Consider the following 24,260-nt stretch of genomic DNA (forward strand, 5'->3'; position numbering starts at 1 on the left):
TAACTTAAATGTATCTAAAAAGTAAAATACTTGTAAAAAAATATTTTAAAAAATCAATAAATATACAAGAATATGAAAATGTATTAAATTTTTATATTTTTTTTAGTATTTTCACAAATATTATATTTTTAAATTGTATTTATATTAAATGTATCTAAAAAGTAAAAAAATTGTTTAAAATAGTAAAAAAAATTCAATTAAAATTAAAAAAAAAATACGAAATAAAAAATTCATTTTTAAAAAATTAGAATCAAATAAGGTGAATTATACTATGTGCTTCAAAAAGTACCAGGATAATGATATAAAAAAAATAGTTTAAAATGTGATTCACATTTTATTAAGGTCTGTTTTGAGTGGTGTTTTTTTTTTCACCCCCTGTATATTAACTTGTTTTGAAAAACGTTTTTGAAAAACGTGAAAAAAATAAAAAGATGTTGTAATATAAAAAAAAAATTAGTAAGTTGATTTTTTTTTTCTTTCTAATTATCAAAATAGGCATAAATTGAAATTTATAACATATTATTTAGGTTTCGTTGGAAAAGAATAGGTTGGGTGGGTTTAGATTATTTTAGTCAAAAAAAAAAAAAGTTTTTTAGTTTAATAAAATAAAATATCACATCTAATCTATAGTCATTACATTATTTCTCTTATAAAAGATCAAAATACTCTTCTCAAACGAGATTTTTTAATCCAAATAAATAGCAAAAAAATCAAAAAGGACCAGTCCTTAAAAAATATTTCTCAAATAATTTGAACTGACATTGCTTAACGGGCTGGATAATTGTTACTTGTGAAAACCATCTTACGTTGGTGGTGGTGGGTCAACCCGATAATTATCCTTTTTTCTAATATGCCCCTCATTATCATCCTAATTACCGTAAAACCCAGGGTTTTGATCTTCCGTCTCGTTCTATTCCTTTCTTTAAGAACAAGAAAAGACAGAATTGGAGAGAGGTTTTATAAAGATTTCTCTCTCTCTCTCTCTCTCTCTCTCCAGCGTCGTCTTCAGCGCTCGAGTCATCCATGGCCGCTCTACAGTACCTGGATTCTCTTCGCAATGCCCATCCAGAACTTTCCGATTGGTACAATACCCTAGCAGATCTGTACCAGAGGAAGCTATGGAATCAGCTCACTCTCAAGCTCGAACAGTTCGTCGCTCTCGCCGTCTTTCAGGTCCCTCATCTTCTTCCTTTTGATGTCAATTTTCGTATGTTTATCTATGCATGCATTAGTTCGCTATCTGAAGAGTATGAATTTAGGGCAATATTAGGGTTTTTGCTTGTTTGATTTTGATGAAATTGTGTTCTGCTCTTTGGCTGGGGGAAAAATTAGGGTTTTAATGTTATATCAACAGTCACGTGCTTTTTGGTTTATGAGAGACCTGAAAAATTACAAAAAAAATGAATTTTTTTGGGGGGTATTATTGGTTGTTATGTTTCTAAAGATGGAAAAAACTGTCTCATTTGGTGGGAATTTAAATTTGTCTATAATAAGATCTGGTCTTTCCCATGTGAAAATTTGATTTGATAGAGTTTGATGTGGAGGATTGTGGAGTTAACCTTAAGACCTGTCCTTAATATATTCTTGCTACTAAACTGAGAAAGAATGTGTTAAGTTAAATATTGATAGAATGAAGTCTAAAGCTGTTATCAGATTCACTGTTCAAATTTTCATATATGCAGCTTATATGACCAATTTGGGAATTTCTTGAAGTTTGATTGATCCACGGCTGAGGAGATATTTGATCCTCTTAATTAGCAAGCTTACAATATAGAGGTCTAGGAAGGAGATCAGGCATTTAATCATTAAGCTGGGTGGGTAATACTAATATTTGACATGAAGAGTGTAATCTTTCTTGAGATAATTTGTTTTTTTATATTTTTATGAGGAGTTGAGTTAAATCCGTCAAGCACTGATTAGCGCAATCTGCTGGTGTGTAATCTTTTGGAAGTTAGTTGTTTGATGGTGTCATGAACCTGTGGGATAAGGATCTTTAAGATGAATTTTATATTGCTTGCGTCTCAAAGGCTTGTGTGCTTTTTGCCTGAGATGGTTAATTATGTGGAGAGAATTGTACATTTAGGGCATGTTTGATTGGAAGGAGTAAAGCATGGGATTAGGATTGTTAATTCGTGGGCCCAATCATCCTATGTTTGTTTTGACATTTTGGTTTAGGACTATTAATCCAATGGATAATTAATCCAACAAATTTGTAGGATTATTAGTAATGGGGTAGGGGTGGGATAGTTAATACTACACTAATTTGATAGGATTATTAATACCTCACTATTAGTATTGTGAATCAAACATGACCTTATGGTTTTGTTGGATGAAGTATTATTGTCCACTTATTTCATTCTGAATGGATTTTCAGATAAATCTGGATCCAAGGTACTCTTTTTTTCAGGGAGGTTTAGGTACAAATTGAGTTTCACGTATTGCACAATTCAAAAGGGTAACCTAGGAATAATAGCTGTAGCCACGTTTATTGTTTGATTAGTGAGAAGGCTACTCATTCTTTACTAAAACAGGTCTGGTGTTGCTAATTTCAAAATAAATAATGCAAATATGTTGAAAGCACAACTTTCTGCTCCAAAGGGCTTCGAAGTCCATGGATTGATCATCAAATTATGCAGACTGAGAGGAGTAAGGAATTAGAATTAAGCAAGACATCAAAACCTCTTGAGACTGTGGAAAGTATATTTGCCATGATTTTTCATCTAACTCCAAAAATATACTCAAACTGCAGAGAAGTCAGTGCCTAATCAATGTGATGTCTCACATTATGCATTTCATCATCATTGGATCATTGGATTGTTTAACAAGACAGTGCCATAAAAGTTCAAAGTGTGTGAGTTTTAAAGGTTGTATCACTGTCTAAAATCAAAGGAGTACAGCACTGCATGCAGAAAACGTGTACATGTACTCTATGTTACATGGACTCGGGTACGAGTGTCGGGTGCGGGTGTGTATCCAAGCGTCAGACCTTCATAAATTTAAATCTTAGGATCTTGGGGTATGTATCCAAAATTGGATATGGATACGGGGACACGTCATATGCACATATATATTGCATATTATATAATATTCTCGGATGAGATGATTTAAATTATGTAAAAATATATTAGAAATTAAATATGATTTAGAAAAAATATGAAATTTCTATATCTAATTCATGTGGGAGCCTAAAAATATTGCTTTACTAACAAATGCAAGTTTCTTTTTCTTCATGTATTGTCACAAATTAAAGGATCTGAGTGTCTAAATTGGGTACGAGCGTCGGACACATATCCCACACCCTTATCCATGTCATATCCGGTGGACACGGGTATTGTGGGGGAAATAGAAGAGTCCATGTAACACTGCATGTACTCAGTAGTACAAAATGTTAAAGCCCCACTGTTCAGGGGGATAAAAATCAGATAAATTTATTTTTCCATTAGACCAACTGACGTGATCTAGCAATCATACCTTGCCATCAAGGTGGTCAGTAGGTTTAGAGCAGCTTAGTAGTTATTGACTAACATGGTTTTATATCAATCTATGAAAAGTCTGGAACTGCTTCAACAGATTGTGTTATCTCTGGTTTTAAAGCAGTACTTCCGAAGTTATTCTCTCTGATCTTTGTGAAACTTATGAATTAATTACAAAATTTGAAGATATGACACCTTGGGAGTTACTTATATTAGCCCCCCTACCCATAGAGTTTAATAGGTAGACCATTGTCCCTGAGATGGATGAGTTTAAGTGATTCAAAGGTTGTGGTCGTTGAAAAGTTAATCATGTAATTGGATTGCTAGAGTTGCAAGGTATTTTATAGTGGCACATGGTGAAGTTCATGTTCTATCTTCCCAATCCCTACATTGTTGGCCACTATTACCACTTAGGCTCAATTTGGGAACTTGGCTAAAAGCCAAAAATCAGCTTTTAACCTATTTTGGGTCACATTACCACTCTACTTTTTTACACGTTTTTTCAAAAAAAAAAAGTCAAAAAATCTGCTTTAACCAACTTCCCAAAACAACCCTTAATATATTCTGAAAGAAAAGGTTAGCAAGGTGCCACTAGTCTTAAAACATCACAGGAGGTTTGCAAGGAGTGAGGAAGGGAGAAAGGAATTTCTCTAACATTTACACTAAACTCGTTGTTCTAGAATTGTCTTGAAGAACCTCCTCTAAAAGCAAGATCACAAGTCCAGCTGAACATTGGGTTTTTAACATCTGCTTCTATCATAACCTTCTTCAAGGATTCATATTCTTTTTCTTGCAAAGGGATTGTAAAGAGTTGGAGAGGCAACTTATAATGCTCTTTCCTTTTGGTACTCAAGAGTTCATGGACCAAGTGCCAAGTAGCTATAAGCGTACTTTTGGAAACAGGCATGGTACATTTGTTATATGAATCATGGTGTACAAGGTGGTTGTGTAAAAATGAACTATCTACCTTGGATTCGTCTAAATTCTTATAATTAATGTTTTAAAAAGCTACGTAACAGTTGTGGTGGTTACCGCCACCCGTTACGGCCGCTTTTGCAGTGTGATTGAAATTCATAGGTGTGTCGGCCGTAGCGGCTGCTGTAGCGGTTGTAACGGTGCCATAACAGCCGTGACGACCTGTTATGCACCGTTACGTAACGGTTCCAAACTGCTTCTTTTGAAAACACACACAAAAAAAAATGCTGAAAATGAGGAAAGAGGGATAGAGAGAAGAGGAAAGATAAAGAGAGAAGATGGAGGAGCAAAAGATAGAGAGAGAGAAGAGGGAAGATGAAGAACATGTTATTGATTTGCTGAAACTGTAAAACCTATGCTATTCTATTCAGCTGCTATCACTCAATCATTTTGTTTGTTTGTGTGTGTGTCTATCTATATATTGTTTAATAATAATAATAAGTGTGGTCATTATCTATTTGGCTTGGTTAAAATATATATATATTTAGGCTCTTATTTATTCTCTTACTTTTGTCATTGTTTATCTTATATATAATAGTTAGTGATTGATTGATTTTTTTTATATAATATAAAGTCATTAATTATTAAAATAAAATGTAAAAAACTTAGTTTATAGTGATTTAAAAATGTAAAATATATTGGATCATACTTAAAAATTTACAAAAAATGACCAATATTTATTTTAAACCTAATAAGGGGTTGTTTGGGATGACCTAAATAAGTGCACTTTTTGTCTTTTTATGAAAAGATGTGCAGAAAAGTAGAGGTGATGTGATGGAAAAAAGATAAAAAGATGGATTATTTTTGGGTTGCCAAACTTGGCCTAAATATGATCATGGAAAAAAAATATGCGTATCGGTAAGTTTTTTTCAAATTGTGTGAAAAATAAAAAAATTCACGGTTCCGATTACCGCAACCGTTACGCCACGGCCGTTACACCCCACAACCGCGACCGTGCCACCGCCACAGTTATGGCGACTGCAACCGCAACCGCAACCGCAACCGCAACCGCTTTTCAGAACCTTGATAATGAATAATAGATCTATGTTACATGGACTCAGGTACGTGTGTATCCAAGTATCAGACCTTCATAAATTTAAATCCTAGAATCTTAGGATACATATCCAAAATTGGGTATGAGTAGGGAGACGTGTCATATACACATAGGGATGGCAATTTAAATCCGGTCCGATGGGGACTCGACCCCTCGTCCCCGATAAGAGCGGTTTTTTTCCGAAAAATACCCTCGATGGGCCGGGGATGGTATTTGAAATTAAATCCCCGATCAGTTTCGGGCTGGGGACGGGGATCACTTTCACAGCCCCGTCCCCGGCCCGTTTTTCCCCCGAAATAAAATTATCATAATACCCCATATCCCATTCATATATATATAACATAACCCCCCTGATCTGTCTCTCTCACTCTCACCGTCACTCTCACTCTCTGATCTCTCTCTCTCTCTCTTTCTACCCTCTGCAATCGGCACCTCCTCCTCTCGCCGCCTCCTCCTCCTCCAGGCCGCCACCGCCGCCTCCTCCTCCGTCGTCTCTCGCGGCCTCGTCCTCCGTCGGCTTCGTCGCCTCTCGCCTCCTCCGTCGGCGTCGCCTCTCGTCTCCTCCTCCGCCTCCTTCTCTCTCTGCCACGGCAGATTTGAGAAGATCCCACCACCGCCACTGCCATCGCCGACTTCGTCCCTCCTTCGCCAGATCTGTCTCTACTTTTTTTATTTTTATTTTTTGATGATGTTGCTGCCTTGATGATGTGTTGATGATTTTTTTTTTTTTTTTTTTTTTTTTGATGTTGCTTGCTGCCGTTGATAATGTTTATGTTGATGATTTTTGAACTTTTTTTTTTGTGATGATGTTGCTGATTGTGAATGATGTTGATGATGAGTACGGGGATAAACCGGGGTCGAGGAAACCCGATCCCCGTAGGGGGCGGGGTTGGGGGGGTTGATGGATTCCCCGCTGGGGATCGGGGCTGGGGACGGGGAACATGGTAGTTTCGGAGATCGAGGACGAGGACGAGGAGGGTAATCCCCGGCCCGGCCCGGCCCGGCCCCGCCCGGCCCGGCCCGGCCCCGCCCGGCCCGGCCCGGCCCGCTGCCATTCCTATATACACATTTATATTGCATATGATATAATATTCTCAGATAAGATGTTGCGAATTATATAAAAATATACTAGAAATTAAATAGGGTTAAGGAAAAATATAAGGCTCCTTTTGGTTTGCCTTTGGAATCCAAAGGCAAAATTTTCAAAGCACTTTTCAAAATTTATAACCAAACACATAACTCAAAATTACACAAAGCTCAATTCAAAAACTAATTTCAAAACTCATAACCAAATACACAACACAAAACTTAATTCAAAACTCTTTTCAAAACTCTTTGATGATATAGTGTTGAAAATGATTAGTGATGAGATTATTAAATTATTTTTATAAAAAATCTAAAAAAATTAATTTCTATATTTAAAATATATCTAAAACAAGTATAAAATTTTGTTTTCAAATAAATGGTTGCAATTGCCCAAAAAAAACAAATCCGGGCAGACGACCGGGTAGACCTAATCCGTTCTTTTCAAAATTCAAAATTCAAAAACACCTTTCGAAACACTTTTTAAAACTCATAGCCAAACAAATTTTCTCTTTTCAAAACTCAATTCACAATTCCACCCTCAAATCACAACTCCAAAAAGAGAATCACAATTCCAAAACTAAACCAAACGCGGCCTAAAATTTCTATATTTAATTCATGAGGTTAAAAATAGTGCTTTGCTAGCAAATGTGAGTTTTTTTCTTCTTCATATATTGTAACCTATGTAGCACGGACACGTCTCCTAAGGCAACGTTTGGGTGTCGGACACGGACACGCGGTGGACACATGTTCGACACTCTACCCAACGTGTCCTTTTTTTTTTTTTAATTTTTGCAGCTGGATACTCGTTTGGACACTGTTGGACACGCTATGGACACATTATGGACAGAGAGGGAGAGAAACCCTAACCTGTTGCAGAGAGAGAGAGAGAGAGAAAGAGAGAGAGAGGGTGAAGAACCTGTTGAAATGGAGCCCTAGATCAGGTATGTTCTTCGATTCTTCAAATCTCTTCTTCGATCTTCTTCTTTTCTTCTGTTTTTCTTCATTTTTTTTCTTCTTTCTTCGTTTCGTCTGTGTCGTCTTCCTCGTCTGTGTCGTCTCCCTCTCTGCTCTCTCTCTCTCTCTCTGTCTCTCTCGCTATGGTGTTTCGGCCCTCTCCTTTGACTATCAATCGCTATCTGCTCTCTCTCTCTCTCTCTTGCTATGGTGTTTCGGCGCCCTCGTTTGACCATCGATCGCTATATACATTATATACTAATAATATATATACATATTTATATTTATATACTAATAATAATAGTATATATATTATATACTAGATATATATTTGAACAAAAATCTTTTTTTTCTTTTTTTTTCTTTTCCTTTTTTCTATTTTTTAGATATTATTATTTGTTTAAATAAATTATTTTATTTATAAGAAAATTTTAATTTGTGAATAATATTTGATATTAAAATAAATAAATAATATTTATATTTTTTAATTTTACATATAATAAAAAAAATAAAATTATATGTATTGAACGTGTCCCCAGCGTGTCGTGTTCCCTATTTTTTGAAAATTTGCGTATCCCCGTGTCCGTGTCATGTCCCGTGTCCGTGTTCGTGTTCGTGCATCATAGATTGTAACAAATTAAAGGATCTTAGTGTCTAAATTGGGTATGAGTGTTGGACACATCTCCCACATCCTTACCCATGTCATATCCGGTGAACACGGGTACTTTGTGGAAATAGAGGAGTCCATGTAACACAGCAATAGATGCTATCATGCAAGGTTCACACCCGATGAACTAGGACACTTACATGTTGCTTCACAGATGTCAGTCTGATTTCACCGGAAATCGTTTATGTTATTTGGAGAAGAGAACTTTCAATTGGCATCAAGGCTGTTTGTTTGATTGAATGCCACACCTTACCAGACAGTTGCACATTGCCTTATTTGTAACATGAAAGAAAGAGAGTTGCAATTTGGATGACTTGAAGGGAACTGAAGTGTGACTTTGGGGATGTTGGAAGTTTCGCACTTCTAGTTGGGCGTTGCATAAACCTTTATGGGAAGTCAGAGTTCAAACCCTTTTATAAGCTTTGGTTAAAGTGCTCTGCTTGCCATATGACATGGACTAGGAAAAATATGCATGTAACTGAAGTTGATAAGGTTAGATTGTTTATCACCAACTAGTAATGGGAATGAAACTGAAGTTTCTATCAGTTATCTATGTCTTGTATATGATGTTTTTGAGTTTTTTTGGTTGGATCGTACTTTTAATTGAATCTTGTTTTGCTTTCTCTACTGTCTTTTTTTTATGTGTTGATGGTAGCATAGCTGATTCTACATGAGTTTCTGCTTGTGCTTACTGGAAAAACATGCTTAAACACATTACATTAATTTTTCTGTTTATGTGCATGTAACACCTCTTTTTTTTTCTTTTTTATTTTTTTCATTATCATCAGGCTGGTGATGCTCTCATACAGTTATATCATAATTTCATCACTGACTTTGAGACCAAGATCAATCTTCTCAAGCTCGCACATTTTGCTGTCATAGTTTCTCGGCAGTATCCAGAGAAAGAAGCTGCCATTAGTTATCTTGAAGGGGTGATTGAAAAGCTTCGTGCTACTAGGGAGATGCGCATTGAGGAACCAATCCTTTACATTAAGATGCAAATTGCTATCTTCAACCTTGAGAAAGGCACCCAAAAAGAGTGCAAGAAACTTCTAGAAGATGGAAAGAGTACTCTTGACAGCATGACTGACATTGATCCAACTGTGTATGCTAACTATTATTGGGTTTCATCTCAGTATTACAAATCTCGACAGGAATTTGCTGAATTTTACAAAAGTGCTCTTCTTTATCTGGCATACACATCAGTGGAGTCTCTATCAGAATCATTTAAGCTGGTATGCAATCATGTGTTTGTTTTTATTATTTTACAAAAGCTTCATGACGTCTTTGATGATTTCCTATGCTGTTACTCACTAAGGCTAACTTTTTCATGACAAACTAGAAGGTGGTTAGAATTTGTTGCTATGAATGGATATTATCAAAGCATGTTTCAATATTATCCACTTATTGTATTTTTTAATTTTCTTGTAAATTTTATTCTATTATCTCTTGTTGTTGCCTAGTTTGGATAGAGTTATAAAATGGATTTGTTTGGAAAATATTTTTTCTCTGTTATGACGATCAAGTGTGTTGTTGGAAAAATATCCTCTATGTTTTGACAATCAAGGTAATTGGCAACCATTAGTTTCTTGTTTGAGTTGACAAGAGCCTTTATTTTTTCTGTAAATCACTCTTGTGTGCAAGCAGTACTTGTAGCTTTGTATTTTGATCATATTCAGATTGGTTGTTTAACAGTAACTGAAAGAATAGAACATTAGAAGAGTCTTTTGTTGATACAGATCTTTTCCCCCTTGTGACATGGAAATCAAATCTTTATTCTTAGATTTTTCAAACAAAACATCAATCTGCATTTTAGTTCACACTGGAATTTGTTTTGTTACCAAGATGTGTGTTAAACATATAATGACAGAAAAGTGATTCAACATAAAGTGAATTTCAATTGGTTATTGTGGATTGTTTTAATGTTTTCTTGAGTGATTGCATACCCGTTCCATCTGCTGGTATTAACTCTCTATTATCTTTTAGGATTTGGCATTTGATTTATCCCTGTCTGCTTTGCTTGGAGAAAACATATACAATTTTGGGGAACTGCTTGCACATCCAATTGTAAGTATTTTTTTATTTTTTTAGGGGTGTCTTTCCTCTCAGTTATTTTCAATGTGTTTGGTTTAAGTTTTTGAATTCAGTTATCTGAAAATTGAGTTTTTTGTTTTTTGTGTTTTTTTTTTTTTCCAGAGAATATATTTAAATTTTAAGCAATTTTTTAAAACTTTTTATATGTACCTTACTTAGATGTATCTAAATATTTAATTTTTTGTTAAAAAATTAATAAATATACAAAAATATGAAAAATATACTGAATTTTCGTTTTTTTTTTTTTTGTATTTTTGGTATTTAGTGAATTTTTTAAAGATTTTTTTCACAAATATTATACTTTCTAAGTGTATTTATGTTAGGTGTCTCTAAAAATTAAAAAAATTGCTTAAAATATTAAAAAAATTTAGTGGAAAAAAAAATACGGAAAACGAAAAAGTAAAATTTTCTGAAAAGTGAATTTTGAAAACTAGAAATAAACAGTGTTTGCTTTTTTTGTTGTCATGATGACTTAAGCTAATATGTGCATCGTTTACTGTGTAAATATATTGTTTACACCACCTGTTGCATGTGAAAAGTATGTTCAGGGACTTGATTCCCATTTCTATATTTATAGATAAAGTCAATGTGGTTGAGCTTCTATTCGACTGTTATTGGCTAGGATTGAGACTTGATCATGTTTAAAAACTACACATGCCTTAATTTAAGGGGACCAACACCAAGAAGCAAAACAGATTAATAAAATAAGAGTAAAAAATCCTAATATAAGGGGTTCTTTTCTTCTCCTTCCTCCTTTTATTTCCTCCCTCTCTTATTTCGACACAGTGTATGAGTTACATGATGGATGTTTTGTGCTATCATCATAGACTCATACTGTTGCTCTTGACACGCATTGCATCTCTCTGTTGGGTATGGTATTGTATGAGTTTTGGGCAGTAACCTTGTACGGTTGCTTGTCATACAAATTGCATATTTGGAATGCTGAGTGTCTGTGGGAATGCTGAAGCGCATTGTTTATTTGGTTGTAGTTAAGTATGTTTTCATACTGGATTTTTTTTATTGTGCACTTGATTTTACAGTTAATTCATTTTTTTCCTGCTTGTTATGGAACCAATAAATTATATGCTGGTGTGGTTGATAACAAGTAGGCCATACTTGAACCATTGCCGAACTGCTTTAGTATAGGTATAAAGCTTCCATAGAACAATGATGCAACGAAAGAGATTGTCTCAGTAAGAGATGCTTTGATTTATAATCAATTGGAAGCATTTGTTCTTTAAAATGTGGAATTTTGAAACAAGGAGTCCATAGATCAAAAATCAATATGGATAAAATGCCTTGATCATATGCTCGAGTATATCATAGACCTTTTTATGGTAGTGCTTTGAACCCCTATTTTTGATGTGCACAAAAGGAAATGTTTGCATGGCTTGTGTAGAGTTTGCACTCATGTTATGTCATATCAAAACTCAAAAAGGAATGGTTGCTCAAACATCTGCATATGTTTAAAGGTAAACAATGCAGGCGCTAGCATACTTCATCTCAAAACCAGAAACTTGGAAAAAGAGCCTGATAATTTTCTCCCAGTTATGTGATTGTTGGCCGAGTAAAATTGTTGCACTGAATGCAATAGTGGTGGTTTACAATGTGTATATGGGAAGGTTGTGGCTGAGATAGTGTTGAGTTTAATCTGAAACAAAAAATATGAGTGAGCATGTTCTTGGAAAGGCGAAACTTTTAAATATGGAAACATGAAATTTCCACTTGTTTCATCACTGCACTTATCGTGTATGGTAGCAGGACAAGTGAGCACCATGACCAGTTAGCCAGGAGTTCAACTCCTGGTAATGATTTTATAAAATGATGTGTGGGTGGATCAATAGGAATGCATAAAATATATTTTTCGCTATGACTAGTACTATGGTGATATACATAGTGCAGAGCAATTATGCCTAAATAAAGAATATTTGGCAACTTGAAAGTAGTATAGTATCCTACAGAGAGGTGGGTTATAAAGGGGGTTGATGGGTATTGTATTTGTATGGTATTTGCTCCAAAGATATGCTGTTGGGTAAGCAGAAAAAACAATATAATTGTAAGACCAAAATAAGATTTTATGTTTTTTGGGGCATATTTCAAGTATTGGTAATGTCGAAGATAACATAAGGGTTCTGACATTCTTTACCTGAGATTTTCTTTGAGTTTTGTTGCATTTCTTCACAACACATTTTCTTTTGGATGGGACTGGCATGAACACATTATTGGCTTTGCGCTTTGCCCTTCAGTAAATTTGTACTTATTGTTGATTATGACGTGCTTCAATTGATACAGATAAAGAGTCTTCTGGGGACAAAGGTTGAATGGCTCTACTATATTCTTGAAGCATTCAACTCTGGTGATTTAGTTCGTTACCAAGAATTGTGCCAAGTGCATAGAGCTGCTCTGAGTGCTCAACCAGCGCTAGTGGAGAACGAGAAAAAGCTCCTAGAAAAGATTAACATTCTCTGTTTGATGGAAATCATCTTCAGGTGTGTTAGAGAGCCATTGTTGCTAAATGTTATCAGCTTTTCATGTTTACCAAATTTAATTGAGATGTTGGTTCCTTGCAGTCGACCATCAGAAGATAGAACCATTCCACTGAGTATCATTGCAGAACGCACAAAACTTACTGTGGAGGATGTGGAGTATCTTCTCATGAAAAGCCTTTCTGTAAGTCCCTATATTGAATCAGCACTACGAAAACCAGTGTCCTTTACACACAATATTGATCAAGATATATTTCATACGAGTAGTTTCATTCACTCTTCAGTTGTTTGTTTTCTTTCTTATTGCATATATGAAGTGTGCTGGGTCTCACTGAATAACTTGCTCCTACAACTGAAAATAATTACTGCTAGCTTCTATTCAATCAATAGATTTGTAACTAAATGCTCATATGGATGATATAAAACAATCATTTTGCTGAAATTAAAAAAAACGTATTGGGAACAGGAGTAGACGAATTGCTTGAGAAAAGGAACTATTATGCTTTGCTTAAATCCTAAACAGAAATAAAGCTAAAGTTTAAAAAAAGAATGGTGGGTTTGTCTCATACATGCATACAATACAAGTAGCTTGGGTTTTAGCTGAATAAAATTTCAATTAAAGTGAATCACCATCTGCGAATGCATTCTCATTTCTGGTGCAACATTTGCTACACTGAATCTCATAAATTCCACCTTGAAGATGTTACCAGCAGTGCTGAATCTTTTCTTTGTCTCTCACTTTCTCCACACATATTGTCACTTGTCTTTTTGAAATTCTATGGAAGTTTGTCTATTCAAAGGTTTAAACATTGGAGAATTTCACTGCAGGTTCATCTCATCGAGGGGATAATTGATCAAGTCGAGGGAACCGTCCACGTTTCATGGGTGCAACCAAGAGTATTAGGTGTTCCACAGATAAAATCTCTGCGTGATCGACTGGACAATTGGGTGGACAAAGTACACACCGCTTTGTTATCTGTAGAGGCAGAAACACCTGATCTAGTTGCATCTTAGTGTTTGTTCCTTGAGTTCCTTCCTGTTCTCTGTAACAATCGTTTTTTTTAACGCCCAAGAAGAACCAGTAACTGCTGCAAAGAAGAAACATTGTTAGTTGCTTGGGCCATCTTTGTATGCTTCATTACATATTTTGCTTTAATTATTTCTTGCATTATTTTTTTTTTTTGTTTTGAAAGGATCAGCTTCTCTTGTACTTCTAATTTTTCAGATTTACTGTGGCATGTTGACAGACCCAGTGAGTCGCTTTAAAAACGGCTGTTTCACTCTTTTAGTGGGTTATTTGTCGAACAATGTAGTGGAAATCTTCTGAGAGTTACATTCTGATATCATCTATAATTTGGTGGATGAATTGAATTTCTATTTCACTATTTTCACAGGTTATTTACTAATTATTTCCGGATAACAGTGGGATTTTGTTTTCAAAGTGTCATTTTGAATGGGATTGAAACATGGAGGAGACGCTATAAATGGGAAGTCTGCGTCTGATTTTTTTAGGAGATTTTACGTGTAAGGATTTGCCAAAAATTAATTACAAAGTCATGAAGAAGTTATGATTTTACTTCCACTAAGGCTTTGTTTGGCGTGTTACAGTTTTAGCTTAAAAGTTAAAAAGTTACTAAAAAAATTAAAAAGTTTATAAACTATATTAAAAAGTTAAAGATTTTTTTATCATTATTTTTTGTATATATTTTCGTAAAAAATCAAAAAATTATTATAAGCATAATCACTTTGCTTGGTTCTACTTTTTCAAAAACACTTTTTAGAAAATTTTATTTTTTTATTTTTCGTATTTTTTTGTTTTTACTGAATTTTTTTTAATATTTTAAGTATTTTTTTTTACTTTTTAAACATACCTAACATAAATATATTTAAAAAGTAAAAAAATTGTAAAAAAAATCTTTTAAAAATTCACTAAATACCAAAAAAAAAAAGAGAATTTAGTACATTTTTTGTATTTATTAATTTTTGAAAATATTTTTTCATAAATTTTTTATTTTTTAGATACATCTAAGTAAGGTCATCTAAAAAAGTAAAAAAAATGTTTAAAATTTTAAAAATATTCACTAAAAACAAAAAAAATACGAAAATTAAAAAAAATTAGTTTTCAAAAAATTTAATCGAAAAAACTCAAATCAAACACACTAAATAATTTTTTTATCTCATATTTTAGTTAAAAATTAAAAAATTATTAAAATAATATATTCTTAAACGAGGTTTAATTTAAAAATATTTTTCTAAAGATACACTGAAATGAAATTGTCCCTTTTTTTATTTTATTTATTTCTGTCTTCTGCCTAACCATTTTTTTTTTTACACCATCTTGAAAAGGGAAAGTTTTGCATGCAGCAAGATTTTAAATCTTTTATTATTTAGTTTGGCCGTTGGTTTTTTAGTATTTTTTAATTATTATTATTATTATTATTTTGGGGGTAGAGAAAAAGTTCTGTTAGCTCTTTTCACACATTTGTTTTCTGGTGAGAAATAATCGTGGGGATTTGGTCAAAATCTCTCATAATAAAATTTTAATGTATTAAGAATAAGTATAATTTTTGTTTTTTCTGAAAAGTCCAATATATATTATTATTATCAAAATATTAAACTTTAAAATAATATAACTTTTGATGTAGATGTTGGTTTTTAATAAAATTAATATTTTTAGAATTCTCTTATCAAGATTTATCAAATAAGATCTATATTGACTATGAAATTTAAAAAAAAAAAAAAATTTATTACCGTCAAAATTGATGTTTCACAGTAACATATTACTCTGTTTCACAGTAACATGTTATGTTACTTTGGTAATATTGTTTAAGAAAAAAAAAAGATAATATTTTACTTTGTCCTTACTCAATTATGCATTTTCTCTTAAAGGAGTTTATGAAACAAAATAAATTAGGCGTCATTTTCACCAAAGAAAGGGTCAAATAGAAAGGTTTTGGCTAAATTTCACATTATCATATTACTTTATAGCTTTGTGGAGCTCTTATTAGCATAAATTTTGCTGCACAAGTCATTCCACAGTTTTGTGTTTTTTTTTAAATAAATTGTTTAAATTTGGTTTATGACTTGTTAAAACTTGCGCTCAAATCAAATTTAATCAAGTTGAACTTCAGTGTTACTTTTTTTTTTCTTTCTTTTTCTTGTAATATATATAAATTTATCAAGTCGCATTAAATTTCAAAAAATATTTGAACTTGGTTAGTTTACATAATAAACAAACTGATATCAAATGAGCTTTTAATGGACCGCGCGCAAGTCAAATTCAAGTAGCTTTGCTTGTTTTATAGCCCTAATCTTACATCCTTATCTGCTCAAGATTCTGATAGCAAAAATACCATGATAATGTGAAGACATTGAATTCTTGAGAAAGAATACAAAGTACAATAATACCACTATTCTGCATCATTTCACAAACTGGATCTGGAGCTCTAATATACACTTGGACAGCAGAGTAACATGACTCAACAAAATGATTCTTGAAGCAACACCACCAATGTGTTTTGAAAAAATAATAATAAAAAAAAACAAGTAAACTTATTGGACCTTCCCTTTTCCCTCTCTCTATCTACACAGCAAATATATGTTAAATGTTTTAATTACCTCACTCTTGCCTCACAAATGGTGAGGAGCTCACATCTGTACTGTAAAATGAATCCTCTTGCATGCCATAATAGTTCTCATCTTTCTCTTCATCCCACTTTAGAACCTCCCTTATATACTTGAATGCCTCATCAACTGTCACTCGGTCCCTTGCCCTAGTTTGCCACACAAAGAGCTTTCGACCTGTGAGAGAGGCGTAAAGGTCTTTAAATTTCATGGCAACGTAGTAGTAAGCTTGGTGAGCCAGTGACTGATTGTTGTTGCTCGGTTGCACCGGGCTGAAATCAGTGAACCACTCGCAAGCACTTAGAGGTATACGATTGACCTTCTCTTCAAAGATATCGTACTTGTTTAAGATCAAGACAAAGGGGGTATCCTTGAAGCAGGGATGACTGACCATTGTTTCAAACAGCTCTTTGCTTTGTGTCATCTTGGTTTGAAGAAGGGACACACTACCACTATTTTCCCGGGTAAGGTACATCTGATCGTAGTCGCTCAATGATACACAAAAAACTACCACGCGGACATCTTCAAACATTTCTACCCACTTGCAGCCCTCGTTCATACCCTTGGCATTTACTCTTATAAGTTGGTATCTATAAAACAAAACATTTGAGGGTAGATTAACAATAATTGAATTGCCAGGCAAAAGGGAAAAGAAAAAAAAAAATCTGAATGGCTTTTTAGCTTATGACAAACAGACTTTTGGCTTATTTAGCTCACCCCAAACACTAATCAACTCTTATCATTTGATAGTCAAAAAATGGACTGTTGAATTCCAGTCATATATTCTACCATCGAAGTTGCTAATAATTCTCAGCAGCAAAAGCAATTGTGGATAAAATCAATCTGCCTTTGAAGTGAAAGCATCACATATGAGATATGACGAATAGAGGAAGCAACAATTACCTGGTTAGAGGTGGGGGTGCAGCATCCATATTGTCTGTGTAGGTTTCAGACATTGGGCTACGCTCATCTAGGGAGAACTCCATGAAAGCCAAACCATTCCCTCGGGTAACCCCTTCTGCGTATAGTATGTCTCGCTCTGAAGGCTCATATTCATTGTTTGACACCTCAACAGCCTAATACAGGACATGATTAAGTAGCCATCCGAGAACAATAACGACCTTCTAATTTATATATATATAGCCCATCCATAAATTGGAGCAGAGGGTGAAGACAATAATGAAATATTATTGGAACGTAATTCAAACAAGAATACATCAACCACATACTCTTCAATGGGGGATATAGAGGGCTAGGTTTATATAGATCACATAGTGGAACATAATTAGATAGCTTTAGTTAGATGAGTGGCTTTTCTCTTGATCAGTAATAGATTACGAAAACTGGTAGTGTTACAATACAAAAGTTACTGATTAACTAACTGAAAATTCGTGCACAATCTTTTTCCTTTGATTTTTTACTTAAAAACTCCTTATTCTACCCTAATTCTATTAGTTTTCTTTTTGGTTGCTCTGTGAAGAACCAAGTTCAAATACACATGAATACAATAACATACATGTAAATGACTATATTTGTGGTTGGAAAAATAGAAAAGAAACGGGAACTCGAAGCAGAAAACTTGGTGGAAGTAAGGTTTTTTAATTCTATAATTTGCCTATGTAGTTAAAACATCTGATCAATAATTAAAGTTAAATGCATACCTGGCTCAAGAAGTATTCTGCAACGTCAGGAAGGAAATGAAGCTCATCTTTTCTCCTATATGTTTCCTGTATAGCAGGATCCTTCCAAACCTCTTCAACTAGTGGAGCATACTCGCGCGTTGCTGCGGGGAAGAATGCATCCAAATCACCAGTGGCTATAATGTCTAGGAGCCAGTCAGAGAAATGCTTCAACCTAGGGTTGATGGAGTAGATGCATTGACTATTCCCACTGGAATCGACATCTGCGACATGATTGAATACAATTTTCAGTCCCTCAGATGAATGAATAAAAAAAAAAAATTATATGAAAGCTACTTATAAAATCTAGATTATAGAAACCCTTCTTCTTACGAGAAAAGCTTGGAAAAGCAGAACAAATAAAAAAGAGAGATAAAAGAACTTTTACCCTTGTAGACATGCCCTGATACAATAATGCTTCAAGTGATCATGTCTTGTTTAATTAGCATTATCCAAAGTGAAAAATGATGGTTTGACCACTCAAACATGAGAAATAGATTAATATAGCAACTTTATCGATTGTATGTACCTGCCTCGGTAGTTTGATCATGAGAACCTAGTGCTTTCATCTTTGGCAGGGCCTCCTCTTCAAAGCGCTCCCGTCCATCAAGCAGTATGCTAAGATATTTATACATATTGCTTTGAATCATAAGCTTAATATCCTGCAATTCTGCAGCAGTAAACTTGTTCCCATACAAAAATTTGGCCTGTTAACAGATGCATAAAGAACAGAAGAAAATTTAGTATAAACACTACTAAAAAATTCTAACAGTAACACTACAAAATGGGCAAAGTGAAAAAGGAAAGACATAGGAATCTGCTAAAATTCACATCTTCCCAGATGTAGCTGGTCATGAGATGAACATACAAGGATATCAGTCATAGAAATCTTCACCATTTTCAAGGATATATATGTATATATAAGTTTCTCATATTTGTTGAGAAATAAATATTATAGACTATTGCTAATCAATTAATATCGTTTTTGGGATTGTGCAAAGCCCGAAAGGTTGGTTTCTTGATATCTTCCAATACCTTACACTACTAAAAATTTGTTCATGAAGCATAAACAAAATCCAATAACCATATTGATCATAGTACAGACTTTGTAAGTAACCATATTAATCGTACAATAACCATCTTAACAAAATCATAAAACAACCATATTAATTGTTTTTGGATTTGTTCATGAAGCATATCGTTTTGTATTAATGTTACTATTTTGGATAGGTTATGATACTTACCGTCTGAAATTTGCAAACAGTTGATTATAAACATATTGTGGTTGAATATTAGATGGTGAACTTTAAATAATACTTCAGAAAATAACATTTTAATTGTCTTTGAGAAATTATTCTAGAATTGAAACTTCGTCCACCATCATTAGTCACTATTACCATCCATTTTCACACTGACATTTTTGAAAAAAGACATCAGTTATAGAAAGGAACATCAAACTACTCTGAACATATTAAAAACATATTGACTGCAAGTAAGTACAGAACACCGGCACATTGAGTTATTGACCAAAAAAGAAGCACATTTAGTCCTATGAATAATCAACAATCATATTTCAAAGACCATGTAAACACAAGAGCTTAGAATAAACATTTCCTACAAACAATTCACATCTAAAATCCACCTGCTTTGCCTGCAAGATTTATTGATAGCTATATATTTAAACACCACAGCCCATTTGGAGTACACAAAAAATGGCAATACCTGCTTAAAAACAGTGCTGGTTCCAGAGCCTTGAGCCCCAAGTAGAAGAAGTTTCTGAATTTTTTTTTGTTCAAGATAATTTGGAACAGTAGTATAAGCGCTAGCCTCATCCCTTTGTCCATGAGGCTGACCATGGGGCACAGGCAAAGAGAACAAGGTGCAAACAAGCCGTATTGAAGCCTGTCTAACAAAGGGGAATTTTTAAATGTTTCATAAAGGATTCCCACACACTAATATAATCTCCAAAATGTATTCAACTAGAAGTCTTTGGACACATACCTTCTCCCAAATGTTTCCCCTGATATTGTTCTGACCTTCTTCCTCATAACGACCATCATCATACACCCAAAAATGAGTGTCACGTGGGCACTGCACGTTAGCCAGCTGAAAAATGATGTGCGTAAGTTAGAGTTTAGTACCATGGACCACACTCTGAAGCAAGTGATACAGACAAGAAAAGGGGGCTAAGCAATTATAATGTGAAAGTCTGAGGTGATCTCTCCATAGGAGAAATGGAGTAAAAATTAACTATAAGAAACAGCCCTTCTATGTAACCATGAAACTGAATATAATAATGGGGATGGATACAAGGTGCATAAAATGGCAACATCAAATCCACAGATTGTTATGGTCAAATCCGCGCATCTCATACAAATTCTATTTTGACCTATCGTTGACTGCCACAAGTAAAATGTGTCAAATCTGTGGACTGTTACCGCTGAACCACTACAGAATTTGTTATCTATTTTGAAAGTATGATTTAATTATTCAATAACCATTGCATATTCTTTGTAAACAGCAACTAAGGTCATTTTTCACAAGGAATGCATAAAAATTTAAAATTATGTAGTAAATATAGTTATATCAATATATATTTACAATAAAACACATGTATACACACCCTAGGGGCGCTTTTGCTCTCAATTTATTTTCACAACGGATGCTATCACAGTCTTGCTCCCGCTCTGTGAATTAGAATCATTTTAAGTATGCTTTTAAGGTAAAGGTCCTCAGCCTAATACAAATAGAGTTAAGTGAGTGTTATAACCAGTGGTAATACTTCTTTCTTTCTAGGAATGCTAATCCTAAATGATACAAAAACGGAAATGCTAAAACTGCGTACAATTACACATTCTTCCTTTTTAGAGAGGTCAGAGGTATATACGCTCAATCAAGGGGAAAGGCCAAATATAAATCATTCTTAAGACCACCAGCCCTTTCAAATGAGTTCCAACATAGAAGCTTTCAACTTACGCCTGAGCATTTGCCTCCCCGAGAAAATAATAATGCACTTGAGCTCACTAACATAGGCTTGAGCTCTGAAAGGAAGAGACAATTGATTAAGTGTCTAGCAGGAAACTTTAATACCACAAGGGCTGTGTCTCTGCATTTATTTTCTTGCTCATTAATCCTTTAGCTTGATAGCAGCTACCAAGCAGTACCAGTACTAAATGTGTCATGTAGAAATAAATCCGTACAACCAAAAGATGCCAATGCCATACTTCGGAGAAGTTAGGTGACACTATACTGGCAGCTTTTCATGGAGAACAAAAATCTTAAACCATATGGTAAAACTATGTCTATGTGGACATCCTCATAAATGCAGATGCTATGATATGATCCAAGCACCCAAAAAAAAAAAAAAGAAAGAAACTTCTGCAACTCAATTCTGAATATAGTGGTTGATTCTGTAATTTTCACACTAGGGCATAAAAAGGGTACATAATGGTTCCGGGAACCATAAGGGCCACTACCTTAAGAACACCATCACCCTAAGACATCAAATTGTATTGAAAACCATATTAAAAGCCATTATCCAGTGGTAGTCCTGTCAATTCTGGATGCTGAGGGGGGATAGATGGGTACAGAGGAAGCCTTTCATTTGCAAAAAATGCTTGCCTCAAACTCAAACCCACATTTTTTGTACTTCCTAGCACATGCATTTACCATTGTACCAAGCAGTGGCCTGGTCTGGATACACAAGTAATAGTCTTTCTTTGTTAACAGTCTACACAAACAAGCAGGAAAACGAAATAATAAGATGCACCCTTCAATTTTGAAAAGAGCAAGAATTCAGACCTTTAGGACTCTCAGTTCAAGTTTTGTAATTTCCCGGCCATTCATGTAAACTTCAGTGCTGCCATTGCTTGCGTTAGAACTAAGTTTCCCAGTAAAACTTAAGTTCGAACTTATAATTCGATCTGGTTTTTCTCCCACCTGCCAGATGAACACATACAATCTTACTGTCAGCATTGGCTATCACAAGAAACGAATAATTCGTTATACATAAAAGCAGAGTTGAAATAAAGCCTGTATATATATCATAATAATGATGCATTTACCTTTCCCCAAAGACCTGATTCCTTATCATACCAATACAAACCAGGCTTCAATTTCCGTGGGGGTAAAGCGCAACCAAGCAATTCGGCCATCTCTTCTGGCTTCAGAGGTAACCCATTCACAATCAGCTGCTCTGGCCGAAGCTGATTAGCGCCACATTCTTTCTCTGCCTTCATTATTTGCTTGACTTCTAAAGGACTAAGCAATCGAGCTAATACTCTTGAATGTTTACCCAGTTTGGACCTCTTTGATTCGTCAATTGGTTCACTGATGCAAGTAACACATTTACGCCCTTCTGGCATTGAACCCATTGCCCTAAGCACACAATTGCTGCAATACTTGGCATCACAAACCAAGCATGACTCCTTTGTTTCCCACTTCCCTTTTCCACACCTATAACAGATTCTTCTTTTCATTTTCTTCTTCTTTTCCTTGACAACCCCAACATATTTGGGAAAAACTTGTTTCTCCACATCAATGTCTTTTCTTTCCGATCTATCAACAGTATTGAAAGTGACAACCGGGGCTCTCCTTCCTTCATTAACTAGATGTCTAGAAGAATTATTAGGAGGGTTGTGAACAGAACCCGGAGATGCTGAAGGGGAAGCAGAAGAAAAATCAGGGTTTTGCAACACAGACACTACAGACTCCGAGCTTCCAGAGATTCTCGGACTTTGAGTAGGAGGGCTTGTGACACCAGCAAGGCGAGACACCGGCAAAGGGATTGGTTCAATTACAGGTGGGGCATCACAGGTCACCGACCTTCGTGATTCAGAAAGTGGCTCCACTACGGGCACAGTGCGAATCACAGTCGAATTTACTTCAAGGGGTTGAATTCTAGGAAGCTCATATGAAACCGGTGGCCCTGAATACTCCATCGCTATTGAGTAATCGAGGTCAGACTCAACTTCTGGGAGAGAAGCACCCGGAGGGAGCATCTTTCTCACCATCTCCCTCCAGTCCTTCCTATCATTCTCCATCTCTCTTCTACAAAGGAGCCAATTACCCACAAAATCTTTAAGTACAATCTCAAACCCCTAACTTTCAGAGGTTTTAATTTCTAAGTAACTGGTTGTTACACAAATTTGAACCACAAGAAATAATCAACAAAAAATGGGGTTGAATGAGCAAGTTCTAGATTGTTCAAACCAAATCCCAATTCGCCCACACAAACCAATGAAATGTCAGCACAACCAGAGTCGCAATCCGAGAGGGTCGTTCTTCAAAAGCTTTAAAATTTGAAAGAATTAATGATATTGGAACCAAATTCAACAGTCCAAGCATGAGAACAAAATCCCAAAAAACATTAAAAAAAATGCCAACTTGAAATCATACTTTGAAGGGTTTTCCAACAGTAGAAAAAATCAACAATTTTAAAGCCGCAAATGTTGAAAGTTTTAGAGTCAAACAAATCGAAATTCCCAAACGAAGACCCTTTTAGAAAACAGATATACATATAATAGATTAGAACTACACCCATACATATATATACATATAAAAGGTAAAGGAGTGAGTGAGTTTATCAAAAAAAAAAAATCAGAAAATTTTACTTTACAGCAAAATATCGACTTTTATAAAGAAAGAGAGAAAGTAGAGAGAGAGAGAGAGTCAAACAAAAACAATACCTGAGAAAGGGACAAACTGAGAGTGTGAATCTGAGAAGCTCTTACTTTAAAAACCTTGGAAGCTCTGAAAAATGAAATTCGGACAAAAGCTTCTTTCTACAAAACATTCACCATTGAAGAAGTAGAAAATGAGAGCTTTAGAGAGAGAGAGAGAGAGCACTCGCAGACTGTGAGAGAGACATTTTTATATGCTGAGAACATGGCACAGAGAGAGAGAGAGGGACGAGTCACAGAGTCATTTGAGAGAGAGAGGAGAGAGGAGGGAGGAGAGTGGGGCCCACGAATGCCACGGAGAGTAGTGGAGAAGTGGGGATTGGATTGATTGATGAAGACAGCATAGATACTTCTCTTTCTCGTGCAAGAGCATCTCTACCTGTCATCAAAATTTTCACTAAATAAAATAAAAATTTAAGTAAAAATTTCATTTAATATCAAATATTATAACGAAAGTTTTTAAAATTTTATTAGAATATCAGTTGAG

General features: G+C 34.7%; 2 protein-coding genes across 3 annotated transcripts; one reads left to right on the forward strand and one right to left on the reverse strand.

Moving 5' to 3' along the window:
• The first annotated feature begins 831 nt into the window (after positions 1-831).
• Positions 832-14,174, forward strand: LOC114321513 (26S proteasome non-ATPase regulatory subunit 13 homolog B). The gene is made up of 6 exons (XM_082895834.1): positions 832-1,173; positions 8,998-9,444; positions 10,196-10,276; positions 12,596-12,792; positions 12,874-12,973; positions 13,618-14,174. Exons 1-6 carry the CDS (start codon positions 1,024-1,026, stop codon positions 13,801-13,803), a joined length of 1,161 nt encoding a protein of 386 aa, XP_082751960.1. The 5' UTR covers positions 832-1,023; the 3' UTR covers positions 13,804-14,174.
• A 1,965-nt stretch (positions 14,175-16,139) lies between these two features.
• On the reverse strand, positions 16,140-24,150 carry LOC114321514 (extra-large guanine nucleotide-binding protein 3). 2 transcript variants are annotated; one of them, XM_028268685.2, is made up of 9 exons: positions 23,780-24,150; positions 22,157-23,141; positions 21,894-22,031; positions 20,094-20,198; positions 19,815-19,994; positions 18,622-18,799; positions 18,075-18,316; positions 17,317-17,489; positions 16,140-17,003 (listed from the first exon to the last, which is right to left on the reverse strand). In XM_028268685.2, exons 2-9 carry the CDS (start codon positions 23,132-23,134, stop codon positions 16,409-16,411), a joined length of 2,589 nt encoding a protein of 862 aa, XP_028124486.2. In that variant the 5' UTR covers positions 23,135-23,141; positions 23,780-24,150; the 3' UTR covers positions 16,140-16,408. The 2 variants fall into 2 exon arrangements, with proteins under 2 accessions (XP_028124486.2, XP_028124485.2); XM_028268684.2 differs by having other exon boundaries at positions 22,157-23,383; positions 23,780-24,088.
• Positions 24,151-24,260: the final 110 nt, after the last annotated feature.

Source organism: Camellia sinensis, chromosome 11, assembly GCF_055761805.1.
Source record: "Camellia sinensis isolate YWXY chromosome 11, ASM5576180v1, whole genome shotgun sequence".
Lineage (NCBI taxonomy): Eukaryota > Viridiplantae > Streptophyta > Magnoliopsida > Ericales > Theaceae > Camellia > Camellia sinensis.

Bases quoted from the DNA above. Each gene is read 5' to 3' on its own strand.
- LOC114321513 (XM_082895834.1), top strand. From the start codon at position 1,024: ATGGCCGCTCTACAGTACCTGGATTCTCTTCGCAATGCCCATCCAGAA. The intron at 1,174-8,997 runs GTCCCTCATCTT...CATTATCATCAG, and splicing joins TCGCTCTCGCCGTCTTTCAG to GCTGGTGATGCTCTCATACA. The intron at 12,974-13,617 runs GTAAGTCCCTAT...ATTTCACTGCAG, and splicing joins TTCTCATGAAAAGCCTTTCT to GTTCATCTCATCGAGGGGAT.
- LOC114321514 (XM_028268685.2), bottom strand. From the start codon at position 23,134: ATGGAGAATGATAGGAAGGACTGGAGGGAGATGGTGAGAAAGATGCTC. The intron at 18,800-19,814 runs GTATTGCCATTT...ATCTGTTAACAG, and splicing joins CCAGCACTGTTTTTAAGCAG to GCCAAATTTTTGTATGGGAA. The intron at 18,317-18,621 runs GTACATACAATC...ATCATGTCGCAG, and splicing joins TGATCAAACTACCGAGGCAG to ATGTCGATTCCAGTGGGAAT.